At 40.7% G+C, this 17,782-nt stretch overlaps 1 protein-coding gene across 3 annotated transcripts in view; it reads right to left on the bottom strand.

The window, feature by feature from the left end:
* Positions 1-17,782, bottom strand: part of patj (PATJ crumbs cell polarity complex component) — a 163,792-nt gene that overhangs the window by 98,961 nt on the left and 47,049 nt on the right. For all 3 annotated transcript variants that reach the window (XM_053635119.1, XM_053635120.1, XM_053635118.1), the window contains 7 exons: positions 10,968-11,177; positions 7,894-7,980; positions 6,012-6,302; positions 4,900-4,981; positions 3,730-3,829; positions 304-384; positions 76-147 (listed from right to left, as the gene is read on the bottom strand). In XM_053635119.1, coding sequence (XP_053491094.1) covers positions 76-147; positions 304-384; positions 3,730-3,829; positions 4,900-4,981; positions 6,012-6,302; positions 7,894-7,980; positions 10,968-11,177 — 923 coding nt within the window. The remainder of the gene's footprint in view (positions 1-75; positions 148-303; positions 385-3,729; positions 3,830-4,899; positions 4,982-6,011; positions 6,303-7,893; positions 7,981-10,967; positions 11,178-17,782) is intronic.

Here is a 17,782-nt window from a genome sequence, read left to right as displayed (position 1 = left end):
GTAATGACTAAATATAAAACAGATAAAATCAATGTAGAAGCAAAAAAATAAATAAAATAAAAAAAAAGGAATAACCTGCGTGGGGGACCCCAGTGACTGAAGATGGGGGTTTCCTCTCCCTCTCCATCCTCTCTCTCTGGCAAATCACTGATACCACACACACACACACACACACATATATTACAGCATGTCTACAATTTAACAAACCTGAACTATAAACAGTAATGTTTGTAGCAGAATCTTCACCAGCACAGTTCCCCAAAGGTCCATAATGCATTTTAACACATCATAATGCTCTCCAACCTGTGTTCGTCTCTCATCAGCCCCATTGCAGTGCCCTGACTTCTCTTCTTCCTTCTGCCATATGAAGACAGCTGTGCAGACCTGTGGACATGGAAAACTATTTTCTCTTCTGTTATACACGCAGACATGTCCTTAACCCTGTAAATTAGTGAAGCATCAAAAAATAATTAAGAAAACATCATTTCTGCTCAGTACATTTAAATTCTGACAAGCAGATCAACACTAGACACAAAATCATATATAATAATAAATAAACAGAGCAGTGGTGTGAAAGGAATATAATGTGTGGGGTAACAGTAGTGCATCTCTGACAGTTGGATTTGTGTTTTTCTCTGGAGGTCACACACAATCTATATGGCTACATAAACACTCACTATATGCAAATTCCACTTTATATTCAGCCAAACACTGATGCAACCCTAAGGGCCTGTTGCTGACTGAAATCTTATTTCAAATGTTCAGCATGCTGCGTAAAAGATCATGCGTATGCCTGCACGTACACAGGCACGTGCACACGTGCACATACACACACCTGATCTCTTAATTCTCCATCACTCACTGACAGCAAAAGCAGCTGTCAGGGTCTCAGCTGCATCCCAATACAGCTTCAAGCCTTTCAGTGTGGAGGCTACTATCACAGAAGCCTCTGTCAGTCTCTGTCTCTCCCTCTGTCTGTGGCTCTCCCTCTCCCTCTGTCTGTGGCTCTGTCTCGCTCGCTGTCTGTGGCTCTGTCTCGCTCGCTGTCTGTGGCTCTGTCCGTCACACTCCGTCTGTCTCAGTCACTCTCTGTCACTTTGTCTCCGTCTCTCTCTCTCTCTCCCTTTGTCTCCGTCTCTCTCTCTGTCTCCGTCTCTGCCTGTGTCTCGGTCCGTCTGTGTCTCTGTCTCCCTCTGTCAGTGTCTCTGTCTCACTCCATCTCTGTCTCTCTCCGTTCCCCTCAGTCTGTGTCTCCGTCTCTCTCCGTCCCCCTCCGTCTGTGTCTCTCTCCGTCCCCCTCCGTCTGTGTCTCTCTCCGTCCCCCTCCGTCTGTGTCTCTCTCCGTCCCCCTCCGTCTGTGTCTCTCTCCGTCCCCCTCCGTCTGTGTCTCTCTCCGTCCCCCTCCGTCTGTGTCTCTCTCCGTCCCCCTCCGTCTGTGTCTCTCTCAGTCCCCCTCTGTCTGTGTCTCTCTCAGTCCCCCTCTGTCTGTGTCTCTCTCAGTCCCCCTCCGTCTGTGTCTCCGCCTCCCTCAGTCTGTGTCTTCGTCTGTGTCTCTCTCTCTCTCTCTCTCTCTATCTGTCTCTCTCTCTCCCCCAGTCTCTCTCAGTCTCCGTCTCCCTCCGTCTCTGTCTCCCTCCATCTCTGTCTGTCTGTGTCTCAGTCCCTGCCTCCGTCTGTGTCTCCCTCCGTCTCGCAATCTGTCCGTCTGTGTCCGCCTCGTTCCCTGTCTGTCGGTCTCTCAGTCTCTCCCTGTCTGTCTGTCTGTCTCTCAGTCTCTCCCTGTCTGTCTGTCTGTCCGTCTCTCCCACGCCTGCTCTGACCTGACGATTGTTGCTCTTTGCTTATTTTCATGCATTATTACCAACAGCTGCATGTCTACGTAATTCAGAATCTGTTCAAAATCTAGCTACTAGAATTCAAGCTTATTCCAGTTGAATTACTGATGTGTGATTAGTGATCAGAAACAACGTAGAAGATAGGTAAACTAATCTCACACATCTTTGTTCACAGAAACTATCAGTCAAAATTGTCTTATAAAGTCTTATAAACGTACAAAGCTGCTAAAACATGGTTTCACAAAACAAAAGCTAAATATCAAAGACAATCAAGATTTGGCGAGTAAAAAAAAAATAAAGGAAATCTATTTATTGTTGATGCGATATTGTTGTGACATCAGGTGTGTTTATGTCAGAGAAATGAATTCTGAACCTCATGGCACAATGGGCTTTTCTATGCAAAACAGAGTCATTCGTCTAAAATATGTAATCAAGAATTTAGTTTGAGGCACTTCGTGGTGAAGTGGGCTTCAGTGGGCTAAGAAAAAAAAAACCCTGAAATCTGAATCAAACAGCGTCTTATTACAAAAGGTACCAGTGTTTGCACCAGTCTGACTTGCAAGACTAACAAAAAAAAAGCAACACTTTAATTGACTTAAATCATAAAAGCATAACACATATTACATGTATACCCTTATAAATAAATAGGACAAAGAAGTAAATACAAGTCCAATTGCAACAAATCTCCATTTCAAAATAAAATATTTTATTGCAGTGTGGTTTTGTAAATAATATTCAAGTAGTACTGTTAAAGACTTTCCTTATGTTTGATTATATTGACACTTTAAAAGGTTCAGATTCTGTTAATTTAAATGTATTTTCACAATAATACTGAATAAAATAATACAACTGTATAGAACATATTCTGAAGTATAGTATAAACACATTAAAAAAATTTATTTAGTCATCTTTGACCCTATTGCCATTGTTTTTGTAAACTTAGCTACAGCACCATTTGAATACCGTTTTAGCTGTGATTATACTCTTAACCATGTCTGTGATGGTACTGATGGATTCCTGTGTAGGTCATTCTGTAATACTGTCTTTAGTCCAGTAGGTGGGGATACAACACAACACACACCACACCAAGCAATTCCTGTTACAGATACACACCATAGAGCTATATTAGGAACACCTGTACACCTACTCATTCATGCAATTATCTAAATCATCCAATGGCATGGTAGCAGTGCAATGCATAAAATCATACAGATACAGGCCAGCAGATTTGGGTGATGTTCATATCAGCCATCAGAATGGGGAAAAATGGGATCTTAGTGATTTTGACTGTTGGTGCCAGACGAATTGGTTTGAGTATTTTTGTAACTTTTCACACACACACACACACACACACACACACACACACACACACACAATAGTCTTTAGAGTTTACTCCGAATGGTGCAATAAAGAAAAAAAAGATCCAGTTAGTGGCAGTTCTGTGGCTGGAAACGCCTTGTTGATGAGAATGGCCAGACTGGTTTGAGCCGACAGAAAGGCACCAGTAACTAAGATAACTAGATGACTGTTCTTCAGTTGCTTTCCCAGTCACTGCATCTGACACCATTGAGATGTTTTTAGAACAGGAGATTCACAGCATGAAAGTGCACCTGAAAAATCTGCAGGAATTGCATGATGCAATCATGTCAACATGGACCAGAATCTCAAAGGAATGTTTTGTGAGTAAAGGTAGGCCCTACAGAGTATTCGTACAGTGTTCCTAATAAAGTGCTCAGTGAGTACCTAAGTACCAGCAGCAGCATGTGTTCTCACACTTCAGACCAAACTCTCAGAGCAGACTAATCCTAAAATGCCTAATTGGCAAATCCTGCCTACAGGCAGGATTTTCTATGTGCAGTTTGCTAAACATGATAGAGATATGAGTATCACTCACTCTGTGTCCGTGTCAGTCAGAGTGAGTTCTGAGCCTTCGTTCCTGGAATCTGAGTCCACCTCGCTCTCTGCTAACTCCAGCCATGTCCTTGCCGATTGACCTGAAATCACAGACGTAGCTCACAAATGTAGTTAAACCAACGTGTGTGTGTGTGTCCATTAATTTGCATTTGTGTTACCTTAGCTAAATAAAGCTGCAGTATGCCCACACATAGCCTACACCTTAAGCTCAGCAGCTGAAAGGCAAGTACCATTAAGTGGATATCAATTTTGCAATCACAAAAGGCTACAAACCTAAACTCACAGTCTCACAGACAGAGCTAGAATGGGGGCAGTGGTTAGGGAGAGAGAGTTTTTTCCAGAAGCATTTGTAATCTTCATATTTTGGGATTTATTTCCATCTTTCTAGGAAATACCAGAAATGGTGAACAACCCTTTACCAATAATACGGTAACAAACAGTAAGCACATACTGGTGCTACAAAAAGATTTAATCCAAATAAACTAAATAGCTTGTCAGGAGATCAATATTTGTCTGCCTTTGGCAGTTTGTCAAGCCTAGCTTAATAAATCTGCTGTCAAAGTCAGACTGGCCAAGCAAGCCATCTGAAAACACCACAAAGGCCTGGGGCTATGATATAAATGAGTTCCTATCTGCAAAGCAAAAGTATTAGGCAAGAAAATTTATGTTTGATATAAATAGCTTGACATTTTGACAGTGAATTTTTAGTGGAAGCTAGACCATCTTATAATAGTGACAGTGACGTGACAGACTTGACACTGATTAGGACGTTGCCAGCTAGCCTGTCTCCCACTGCTGTGACTATCTGGGTTGAGACATGTTCATGCTGCCAAAGCTGTTAAAGCCAACACAGGCTGATTAAAAGGAAAATGATCAAGTCTGATCACTAGACTACTCACCAGTTCTCAAACGCTATGAAACTGAGGAGCATGCTTATGATCGAACTTGAGTTTCTAATATATGAAATGGCCTCGGCTGACTGAGAGACGATTACAACTACACAAGCTAACCTATTTAAATGTTATTCCTGTTTCATATGCACGTAGATTAAGATGTCTGTGGCTGCAGTTCAATCAAATACTGCATACATAAAACACAAAGCTACATTAGAAACACATAACTCCATCAGTGAAAACAGACACACACTCACTGAGGGGACGCTGATGGAGATTTATACTTGACTCCAGTTCTGTTTCAAAGTCCTCTTTATTTGCAGCACTGTCCTCCCCCACCTACAGCAGGAATAAAATAATAATAATAATAAAAAAAAAAAAAAGATATTTGGTCGTAATTGTATCGACAATGTAATCATGGAATAAACCATGCTGGTTAGTGTAGTGCATCGGTCTCAGGATTTACAGTAAGGGATGTGAAATATCATTCCAAATCCACAAATAAATGAAAAGGGGGAAATTGGTAGTTAATCCCAACTGAAGCAATGCCCAAAAACGTGATAGTACAGCACAAGAGTGTTGCTTTACTACTAGTGTTTTAGTAATTAAAATTAAAACATTTGACAATGTTTTTTAAAAAAAAAAATCTAGCCCTGGTAGTTTTAAAAACACTGTCCAACAGGTTTTGGACCCCCCGCCTCGGTGCTTTTCTGTGCCAGTAAGTCCCAGCCAAAGAGGCATGGACTTCCTCAATGCTACAAGTGCCTCCTCACAGCTCCAGGGGTCGATCAGGTTTATGTGTGTGGCGTTTCGCAGTGTCTCCCGGTCCACGTGCTGGTTTCTTCCGGGTCTGCGGTTTCCTCCCTCCTCCCAAAAAGATGGATTGGCTACACAAAACTGCCCCATGTATGAATGAGTGTGTGAACATGTGTGCATGGTGCATCCCATTCAAGGTATAATAATCCTGTCTCACACCAAGTTTTCCCAGGATCCACCACGACCCTGATCAGGATAAAGCAGTTACTGAAGATAAGTGAATAAATGAATGTATTAATAAAGGAAGGAATGAACAACACATTGCACTGTAGTTCACTGACTCAAAAGAGTACCAAACTGTCCCACGTTACATTGCTGGTGGTCACATATACTTTTACACATTGAATCGTCTCAGAATGATGGGTCCGAGTGAACACACCTACCACAACTCACATTAGTCACAAAAATGCCTCTCTGATATTTAGACAGAATTTTTTATTCTTTCTTCTTCCAAATCATTTAATCAAGGTTCTTTTCTTTTGCACAAATCTGCTCTAAGGGATGAACTTTCTACAAATAGATGGTCAGTTCTCTGACTCACACACAGTCATACCTGCTGCTGTATTTCAGCTTGGGTAAAGGTCTGGTAGGGGTTTGATATAGCTTCCTCTTCCCTGAAAGGTGACTGCTCATTGTGGTACGACGGTGGACTGTCCCGATCACTTCTCAAACTGTTTCTTTCCTCCTCTTCATCTTCCTCCTCATCCACGGCCATCTCTCTCTCTTCACCTGTCAGGAGCTCCAGAGTGATTCGAGATTTGGCATAACGAATGTTACTATCCAGAATCAGCTCTGGGTCATCATCATCAATGTCTTCTGGAAGGACAGCATCATCCCCAAAGCCCTGTTGCAGTCAAACAGATCATTAGCCCTGATATTTGCTTAGATAATTCTATCACCTCGATACAGAGAGACACTGCGATGGAATATGATAAAAGTATAAAGAGTGCTTTCATTCCAGCCAATCAAATAATGCTAGAGATGTGATCACGTTCATGGGATTTATAGCATTCTGGTTTTGAGATTGAAATTCCTGTCTGTTGGATGTGTTGCACTGAACAATATGTGCAGGTACAAAAGAAAAAGACACTGTTATTAATGTATCCAGTTTTAAAAGCACTCCGGAGCTCTAGATTACACAAACACGTAATACAGCATAATGAGAAGTGCCTCTGTAACAGTGTGAGAGATTCATACGAACAAACGGAGCGTAACGTGATTCATTGTGTCAAGAGTGTCAAAAAGGTATTATTACATGGACTTTGAATTTATAGCCTTGTGCACTGTGATCAAGTTCATTAGAGCTGTGTGTGATGAACTGATATTTTATTTCAATCCCTTGCTCCCTTCCTCCTACTAGACAGTGGCTAAATTTGTCTACGACTCACACTTTACGTTGGTTTTTATTTACTACTTTTTGTTTGCATGGCTGTTGAAATCTGAGCAAAATCTGTACCAAATGCTGGACAGTCTACGACTGACAGCGTGAGTATAGCTTTCCTCAGACAATCTGAGCAACAGGCTAAATATATTGAACTAAAACGTTTAGGGCTGGTTTTTAAGTGATGTCAAGTTGCTTCATTAGACATGCTTGAAAATATCAGGTGTGAACAACTCTCTGTCTTGCATGTCCTTTTGTGAACCAGGACTGGTGGTTAATACAGAGTCTGAACAGGACCTAAAGCATTCACCATCTCCATATTTACTCCTCCCCAGTTTGTATTTTTTACAGTAAGAAAGACAAAGCTCTGGTTAGTTTTTCACAAACAAAGCCGGCCTTCATCTCAGCAACAGGGTTTCTGCTTGTCCTCTTTTGCCCATAACATGCATATACACACGCTCTTAAATATCATAAGAGCTGAAAGTGCACTTTTCCCCATGCTGCTCTCTCATCAGCCGATTCAGCACCTTTCACACCCCTCCCCTCGTACAGCCCAGAACCAATTTACCATGAAAAATGTGCAGAGTCTAAAATCTTAATGGCGCAATTAGTCTCGTTTTGGGTAGATTTACGGCAGCACTTGACTCTGGTGCTTCAACTACATCTTTGCTAAAAATTCAAGGATAACACGGTCATGTGTCTGAAGAGCTCAGAGAGAGTGAACTGGACATCACCTCTAAAAGTTCCTCGTCTTGAGGACTAGTTGCTTGGTCTGTGCTCGCCCCATCATGTCTTTATTTCTATTCATACACCTCTTTTAGGCAAACCTTCTCTCTCTCTCCTATTTAACAGTCTCCACTCAAGTGCCAGGTTTTTGCATTTGGTGCCGAGTCCAACAGGCTAGCACATATGGGAGGAACTGAGTGTTCTAATATCATCTAAGTGCCATTCGTCATGTAACTGAACTTCCAACCCTAAGTAATGGCACAATGAAATAAAGCTGTTCTCTATGTTGATTGATCACAAATTTAGCTTTAGTTCTCAGAGTCAGTACCTTAGACACAGGTAGCTGAGGATGGGTGGGGGTGTGTTCTTGCACATCAAGATCTGCAGGATTCTCCACAGTGCTCCTGTCCTCTGCCTAGGGTCAAATACGCGCACACACACACACACGATGCCACAAAATAAGATCAGGGACAAAACCTGTACTTCACATTTTTTAATCTCTAATCAGTCAAACTAAATTCATAACAAATCCAAATTAACATGCGACAGAAAGAACGTGACCCAATACCCAATTACAACCCCAATTCCGAAAAAGATGGGACAGTATGGAAAATGCTAATAAAAACAAGAGGAGTGATTTGTAAAAAATATATATATATATATATATATATATATATATATATATATATATATATATATATATATATATATATTTGTAAACCGTATAAAGACAAGGTATTTAATGTTTTACCTAATCAACTGCATAGTTTTTTTTTTTTTAAGATAAATGTATATTTTGAAATTGATGCATGCAACATGTTCTAAAAAAGTTGGGACGGGGCAATTTAGGACGAACAGTGATGTGACAAGTTGAAATAAGGTGGTGATGTGAAACAGGTGAGGCAATCCTTTAATCATAGTATATAAGGAGTCTCCAGAAAAGGCCTAGTCCTTCAAGAGCAAGGATGGGTCGAGGCTCGCCAATCTGCTAAAAGATGCTTCAGCGATTAATCAAACACTTTGAGATCAAGATTCCTCAAAGATAAATCGGTAGGATTTTGGGCATTTCTCCTTCTACAGTGTACAATATAATTAAAAGATTCAAGAAATCCGGTCAGATCTCAGTGCGTAAAGGTTGAGGCAGAAAACCACTTCTGAATGCCCGTGATCTCCGATCCCTCAGACTGTCGAGTTCTCCAGGCCAAAGAGGAAAAGGACCAACCGAGCTGTTATCAGCGTCAGGTCCAAATACCATGGTATGGTATGGGGGTGTGTCAGTGCCATGGCATGGGTAACTTGCACATCTGTGCGGTCACCATTAATGCAGAAAGATATGTACACATTTTGGAGCAACATATGCTCCCATCCAGAGCAGAACAGCAGCAAACCACATTCTGCCCAGATTACGAAGACCCCCAACGAAGGCCCCGTACAGTTGCGCAGCTGAAGAAATGCATAATGGATGAATGGAGGGAAAATCCGTTTGCTAAACTTAACCAACTGGTAGCGTCTAAACGCTTAATAAGTATTATTAAAAGAAAAGGTGATATTACAGTGGTAAACAGTCGACTGTCCCAACTTTTTTTTTAAGAGTGTGTTGCCGTCATGAGATTTGAAACAAGTGTATATTTTAAAAAATAAATTAAATTCACAAAGTAAAACATCAAATAATGTGTTTCCAATATATTACAGGGTGAATCGAATGTTCAAATGAATATTCCATACTGTCCCAACTTTTTCGGAATTTGACACAAGAAGTTCCAGAAGTAATAGGGCACTTACTTATAATTTTATCATTGTTGTTGTAATATTGTAATTCATGATTACAATTGTAAATATTTCAACTACTAACAGAAACTGATGACATTTTGAATTTGTGATAAAAGAATAAATCACGACATATGACCAAAAACCTTTAGGCTAATATCAATATGCATAATGGTGGGTTATTTAGCAGTAAGTGGACTGATTAGTGTTACTCTGCATCGTCAGAGGTGGTGACAGTTTTCAGCAGCCTCTTTTCTGTAATAAATTCATCCATGAAGCTCGTCACTAGGCTGAATTGGAAGATTTGCGATTTGTCACATATGTTATGCCAGGCCTGGATTCTCAAAGCACTCAGCATAGTCATAACCTACTTGAACATATCATATCTTAAGTGTCTTGCCAACAGGAGCCATAACTGGTCATGTAGTTAATATTAATGTCTATTACGACCACCATCAAGGGCATGCGTGTGATGTAGGCGTGTGAAACTCAAGTCTTAGAAGGCCACTGTGCTGAGTTATCATTTTACTTCATTTAATACATGATTCAACTCCTCAGCTAATTCACCAATGCCTCCATGGGATGCATCTGGTGTGCTTGAGAAGGTGGAGAAAGTTAAGCCATTTAAAAATGATAACATTATGAGTTTTTAACACTCAGTGCTCAATTTATCATTGTGGAAATAAAATACAAAAAAAACCTAAACTTTCAGGATTTAGTTATGAATGGCAAAAAGTCTTGAGAATCTGGTACTTAGAAAAAGGTCATAACTGCTGCCAAAAGGAAGCGATACTCATACAGGGTTTTTTTTTTATTTTATTTTTTTTAAATCTCCTGCAATTACACAAGAACCTGGATCAGCTGCCATTCTTTTTCAACAGTCCATGGGATGACAGGACACACTTTTTAAAGTTTGTTCAGATGTCTCTAAATCATAAATTTGGTTACATATTCTAATTAATAATTATTCACTTATTGGCCACTTTAATACAAACACCTGTACACCTGCTCATTCATGCAGTTGTATAGCCAATAGCTCAATCAGCCAATTGTATAGCAGTGCATAAAACCATACAGATCACAAGCTTCAGTTCGCAGCAAACATCAGAATGAGGGAAAAAATTTGATCTCAATAACTTTAACTGCGGTATAGTCGTTGGTGACAGACAGGCTGGCTTGAGTATTTCAGAAACTGTCAATCCTGGGATTTTCACACGCAACAGCCTCGAGAGTTTACACAGAACTCAGAAATAATTTGCTCAAGCACTGGAACAGAGTAGATTAACGCTGTCCCTTTGCTTATATTAGTTTTAACATAGGTCTGTCAGTTGCAACTGCAACACCGCTTACAGGCAGCGCACAAAATTACACAAACTACTCCTTTGACTGTTGGGGCATCCAGTACTAATTTATCATAAAAATATGTGAATACATCCCCACAATCTTCACTTATATCACTTTATAAAGAGAATCCTAAAAGATGAAATACCTCAGTTTTAAAACACTCTCTTGCCAATATTTGACAAAAACCATTATACAAAGTTAGACAAATTATCGAATTTCTTTATTAACATAGAAAATTGGTGCACAATTAGCGGAGATAAAATCATAACCCCTCTCTGAGTAAAATCTTACCCCTAGAGGTTTCCTGATGCCTAGGAATACCATGCCTGGTGGTGCAGCCTTGAGGACATCTACCGCCTGGGATAGAGTGCAGGTGTCCAGGTAGGTGTCATTAACAAAGACCAGCTGATCTCCAGGCAGAAGGCCGCCATGACTCTCTGCAACACCTCTGGCTACCAGCGAGCGAATGACTATCACAGAGCGTGTAGTGTCCAGAGGGTCCTGCAGAGGGCAACACAGACCACAGTAAATATACTCACGCGCACAAAAACACAGGATGATGCATACAAACATACACACATAGATCAGAGAGAGACAGCGACAGACAGAGACCTTCCACGAAGGATGAAGTCTCAAATAACAAGGTAAGTAATTCAGTAATGCTAGCAGGACTGAACGTGTTATTCTTACACTCTAGATCTTTACTGAAAAACAATGTAATTTCTGTAGGCCTTCACACAGCTGCAGCATGTATTCAGAACCCTCACATCACCTGCACAGGATGTAAAGAAAGTCAGAAGATAAGAAGGCCACATTCCAGCCATAACTAAAGGAGAAAGCAGAGGCAGAGAGCTGAATGAACACAAAGCAAACTCCACTCTCTCTCGTTCTCTCTCCAAGAGACCATGTGTCCAGGCATCAATCACTGTCCCAGCAAGCTTATGCTATAAAACTGCAATTCAGCTCCAATTTGATGTCTCTGACAATGTATTTGATGACCCGTATGGGCGGCTTTTATGTGACGAGTGACAATATAAAAGTGATTAACAAGTGGTTGGTTTAGTATGAAAGCTAAAAAGAGCCGGAGCTGTATTAGCAAGCACATTCGTCTGACCATGATGAGGAGAAATATTTATGACTATAATCCACTCTGAGGGAACAGGAACGGACAGTAGACACCAGAGTAATTCAAAACCTCAGCAAAAAAAACCCAAACAAACACTTTTTTTAGTCTGTTGTGGGAAAAAACTTTGACATTTAGTCAATCTTTAGTTGTTGACTTATGCGAGTCCATTTTACTAGATTTTGTTTTCTTCACAAAAGCAATTATACTTTAGTATACATTTGTCAAACTTGAACTAAATTTCAAACAACATTTATTAAGAGGACGGCTGCAGGAAGAAATTTTTCCATCTTATTTTTACCGCATACAGCCGGAAATAATGTGAAACACACACACACACGTACAACGTGGTCTGTGTAAAGTTGGCACGATGTGTGATCAGAAAATGAATAGTTGCACTGCTGCCATAAAAATCAACTTTTTTTTTTCTTTGAAGAACTAAACTTTATGACCTGTGATGTCACTCAGCACTGCTTCAACATCAAGATCGCACCGAAACGGTTTGATTAATTCGTGTTGAGATTTAGAAACTGACTGGGTGCTGAGTGCTGCAACAGGTCATAAAGTGTCAAGATTTATTTGTCAGAAATATAGAAACGCAGTAGCAGTGCATTTACAGTACAAATACTTTCCTTTCCACATCACATGAGTACGCAAGCAGTTGTGCGTCCCTATGCTAGTACTTCCCATTGAAAGTGTGAAGGAATAAATGCACGACGACGCAACACCAAGTGATACTACACATAAATGAACTGGAAACTAATTGCGGTCTACTGAAAGTATTGCCTTCAAGAGCAATCTGGATCTTTCCTTCCTGCACAGAACAGCAGGAGAGGTCTTATGCTAGGACCAGATTTTCAGACTGGTCAATTAGGCTCAAGATTGGGTGAGTTTCACTCTGCTAGACAGCAGTGGAGAACAGGAAACAGCTGGCTTAGTGTCCAGAGCCATTACAGACCTCTGATTAAACAATGCAGAGGTACTGCCGAGTAAGCAGAAGAGCTGGGGAAATGCAATAAACTGAAGGCTGCTGGGAGAGAATATAAACACAAAAATGGAGAAGGCAAAAGAGACATGTTAATGAAGAAAGAAGAACAAAGACACAGAGAGAGAGAGAGAGAGAGAGAGAGAGAGAGAGAGAGAACTTGGTGTAACAGAAGTAAGGAAAAAAGCAAATGGGAAAAAGTTGGGAGAGGGGATTTGAGGTTCCACCCCAGCTGGCCCTTTTAGAGGACACTGGCTGCATTGTCCAGATGCCGAGTTACAGCCAAGTGCACTCCTCTTTCCAAGGCCTCTCTCATCCCACATGGCCAGTGATGTCAGCGGTGCAGCTGGAAAAAAGCACGAGAAGCAGAGCTGGGCTGGTGGGGCCACGCTGGGACAGCGCAGGGGGCTGAACAGCACCAAAGCTCGACACGCAACCAAGTATGGCACCAGAAACAGACAGGCAGCTGTGGACAAATTCACAAGCCTGTCAGCTACAATGTGTGTGTGGGGGGGGGGGGGGGAGAGAGAGAGAGAGAGAGAGAGTGAGAGAGAGAGAGAGAGAGAGAGAGAGAGAGAGAGAGAGAAAGCCAAACAAAGAAGGAGAGAGAGCTAGAGAGAAAAAAATGAAAGAGCAAGTGTCCCATTACTTGTTTATGTTTTGGCCTGAGTGAAGCATTTGCAAGCTTCAACTTTAAGAGTTCATATAAACCAGAGCTTATTACAGAGTACAGCTGCTTTCTGAGTGCAAGAGCTTTCAGGACAACCAATGACAACAATCCAGGCAGAACAGCTACTGTATACAAACAAGGACACCCTCAACATGCTGCTGCTGCTCAGAAAACCTGTGGACATTATAAAATCTGTTAATTTACCTAGCTGAATATAGCGACCTAAATGTAGACTAAACAAAAACATTTCACAAACACTCTCATAGTTTGCATTTTGCATATACACAGACAGAGACCCAGGCTGTATTATACTAATGCCGACTACTGAACTAGCTCAATGTATTTTGTTGTTGTTGCTGGAAAAGGGTAGGGGGACAGTTAAGCCTCTGTGCAGTTATTTGCCTTAGAAGATAAAAGCATCCTCTCTAAGCTGTGACTGCTCAGTGGGCCAGCCCTGCATGTCGAGAGGTTCAAATTCTTGTGTTTCAGGTGGGCAGTAAATCTACAGTTTGTGCTGGAATCATCTGCACAGTCACTTCACCTTATCATTAAATCTTGCTGAACCAAATTCCAGGAACTATTTCCATCACTTTGTCGACAGCCCTCCCCTTCCTTTTCTCCCTGTGCTTGTCTCTGGGGGAAACTGAGGTCTTGATGGGACGCTGTTCTCACGGCGTGGACAACCAAATGACTCGCAGTGACAAACTGACATGATCACAAGAATCTGAAATCTCTCAAGTATTTCTCTGCTGAAGATCCAAGGTCATGGTCTACATCGTTTTCATTAAGACTGAACTTTTCAAACGTTTTAGTATTGCTTACTGCAGAGGATCTCGAACGGTGAAAATTATAAAACTGTATAAAATACTTGGGTAAAACTTGGGTACTAATGAAAAACGCACCGCATCAGGCGTTCCAGCACGTTCCTACAAATCAGGTCATTTATAAGGTTGTCTAAGGCAGAAAAAGAAACATGGGAACTCTGTTTATAATAAAGCTGGAAGATTTGATCTAGGCTTTGTAGCATGAACAATACAGAACAGATAACATCAGTAAATCCATCACCTTCACTGGCCTTCATCATATACAACATGCTGGAACTGAATGCTCAGTTACAGTGAAGGAAACTGATTCAACTGCCTTCTAAAAGCATCTGCTTTTAGATTTACACACTATTTGATCAATTTCCTTTGCTGCCATGGCGATAAAATTTCTCCTCAGTCAGATTCTGGTTCTACAGGGGCAGCGGATAAATAAACAAAGAGTAAATAAAATAATAAATCACAGACATGATCTATGCCTACCTGCCAGAATATTCCCGCTAAATGGTGCATTGATGTGCAGGTAAGACCATTTTTACTGCCATAAAATCTATTCTCTTAAGACTTTAAAATTCTTTTTCTTGGCAGGCAGGAAGTGCTAGAAATGACTTGAGCCATGGATACAGTGGAGCACACATAAATAATATAGTATAAGCTTAACACTGAAGGGTAACTACGTTTACCAAGAAATATCCAATACTGAACATGTCCTCTGTTTACACCGGTTCTTTTGTGCAAAACATCTAGCAGTATTGGCATATATTTATACAAAATAAATAATTAATTAATTATTAAAATAAAAACAGGAACATTTTAAACTGCTAACACTGCTGTAGTTCTTGCAAACAGAATGTAATGAGGTCTGGTTAAAATCCTCTACCACGGGAAAGCTCGTCAATCATTCTCCTTTTCAGAGCAGTATTACAAATGTGACTTCATGCATAACCTCCAGTCGTCGTCAAAGAAATTCACTGTAGTAAAGTTTAAATGATTACACAAATCCAATCTTACTTATGGTGAAGTCGCCCTGACACGAACCTTTAGATCAGGTGTTTAGCTCGAGGGGGCTTCATTAATCTCCATTAACCGCATAGCACACGTTACCAAGAGGCCCTTTCACATTAATTCACAAGTTGCTGAAAACCATAGCATCATGCTCCTCACTTTGGGATCCTCCTGGAGTTCAAACTACAAAGAACAAAGACCGCTGCAAAATCGTTTTATAATCACTTTTTGGCACTAGGGGTGTCATTTTGGAGAGAAATACACCCGGAGTTCAGCTGTCAGTCTGGTGGTGGGCAACCATCGATCAAGCTACAGTTACGGGGTTGGCTTGCATGACCTGAGACTTTGAGGTAACTTTAGCAGAACAGGTAAAGGGGGGGGACAAAGAATAGGAACGCAGATTAAAACAGAGAAAGAGAGAGAGTAAAAGGAAAGGGAAGAGTATAAATCTGAATGCCAGGGTCCATGGAGAGGCTACGGGAACACTGCAGGCATGTCTGCAGATCCTACTCCTAGCCACTCAGCCTTACCAGCTCAAGCTTCTTACTGAAGACACTATATCAAAATCAACCCCCCCCCCCCACCCCTCTCCACACACACCCTTTGTGCTACAGCACAAATGAAAGGGAGTTTGAGAAAGAGAATAAATGAAAAAGGAAATAAGACTCCTCTACAGAATCAATCCTTCCTTCTACTCTGTACATTTTAGGCGCTCTATTATTAAACATACCGAACATCTAATGTCGAGATACTTCTACAGCACTAGAGACAAATACTGTACATTTTGCACACACACACATACACACAGTAAATAAATTCCCATAGGCTACTCAGCTTACGCTCAGGCCTATGGGCAGAGAAGCGAAGGCAGTGCGGAAGAAAAGCAGGCAGACAGCACTAGGTGAGAGGGGCTCAGCTGGCGCTCAGAGGAGAGATAGAGAGTTCATGACTGAGAGGGGTGCACACAGGTCAATACGGCCTCCGTCAAAGCCCAAGATACACAGAGAACCAAATCATCTGCGACGCACATTCTCCTCACTTCTCTTTGATGAGGGTTTCAGAACCAAAAATCAATATGGAAACTTATGATTGCTCTTGGGTGAATAGGGTTCACAAAAACTTGCCTGCGTTTACCTAATTTCACCAAGTAACAATGCTGGCCCAGGAAAAAAAAATAAATTTTTTTTTTTTTTACTACTGATGAACATAATTTACAGACCCAAGATCACTACTCTTACAATATGATTACACAATTAACCACATTTGAAACATGATTTTTGGCTTCAATTATTTAAATTAATTTCATTCATTAAACATTTGAAATAATGGTGATAACTAATTATCTAATATTAGTCAACACTGTTTACTGCCAATTCATGCTTTAAAATCAAGAGCTCAGGTATATGCTGTGGTGGCATATTTATTCATCAATATCTAATTCAGTTTTCATCATTTAAACAACACACAAAACTCATGTGAATAAGGAACTTACATTAACTCAGAGATTTATATTTGTGAAGGAATATAGGCTTATGATGCACAATGTTTTATATTTATTTATATGCGCAATAAAATTATTCTGCTCCTTAATTTGCTGACAAGAAATATGCTTGTATTTTATTAGGGCTTTTTATTGTCTTAAAGCATTTTTTTGCCAACATTAGTGACCATGGCAAGGAAAGACCCCTTAAAATGGAGGTTCCCTCATCACAAGAGTATTGTTCACATTCAACTCATTGTGAACATCCTTTCAACACACTTACTGTTTGACTTGGTCATTATATCTGCACTATTCGTTGTGACCCAAAAGATGATGTCCTGGAGAAGGTTCTACTCCAGGATTCTTCCTCATGCCGTCTGAGGAAGTATTATCTCGCTGGATTTCTGTAAAGCTGGTTTGTGAAAACGTCTATAATTAAAAGCGCTGGACAAATAACCGAATTGGATTGAACTGACCTACTAGGAGTTATTTTTGTAATTCTTTTTTATAAAGAATGTTAATGTTTAGTGATCGAGATATCAACGTACTACTTACAGTCCCATCTGAAAGTATTGGAGCGGCAAGGCCAATTCTTTTGGTTTTGCAATAGACTGAAGACATTTAGGTTCGAGCTCAAAAGATGAAGAGGAGACGATAAGATCAGAATTTCAGCTTTTGACATCTAAATGTGTTAAGCAACTTAGAACCTGGCACCACAACACATCTCCTGTGACTGCAGTTGCAATATCATTTAAAAAAAAAAAATCCCTTTGAATACATAAGAGTCCTGAGTCAGCAAATCACTTGGTCTTAATTCACACACACATAACGTATGGATTGTGAGTGCCGCTCCAATGGTGCTTTTTTGTCTTCATTTCTCTGTCCCTCACAGAGGTGAGGACTAAGGCAGAATTTAAGGGATCACTGCTCAGGTGACTGCTATTAAGCAGCAGTGTCATTCCGTGTATGGAAACTGCAGCACTATCACTCAGAGAGGCCCCTGACAAGGAAAGAAGCATGCC

Source organism: Ictalurus furcatus, chromosome 10 (genome assembly GCF_023375685.1).
Source record: "Ictalurus furcatus strain D&B chromosome 10, Billie_1.0, whole genome shotgun sequence".
NCBI lineage: Eukaryota > Metazoa > Chordata > Actinopteri > Siluriformes > Ictaluridae > Ictalurus > Ictalurus furcatus.
Note: the sequence above shows the minus strand (reverse complement) of the source record. Positions and strands in the feature narration are given on the sequence as shown.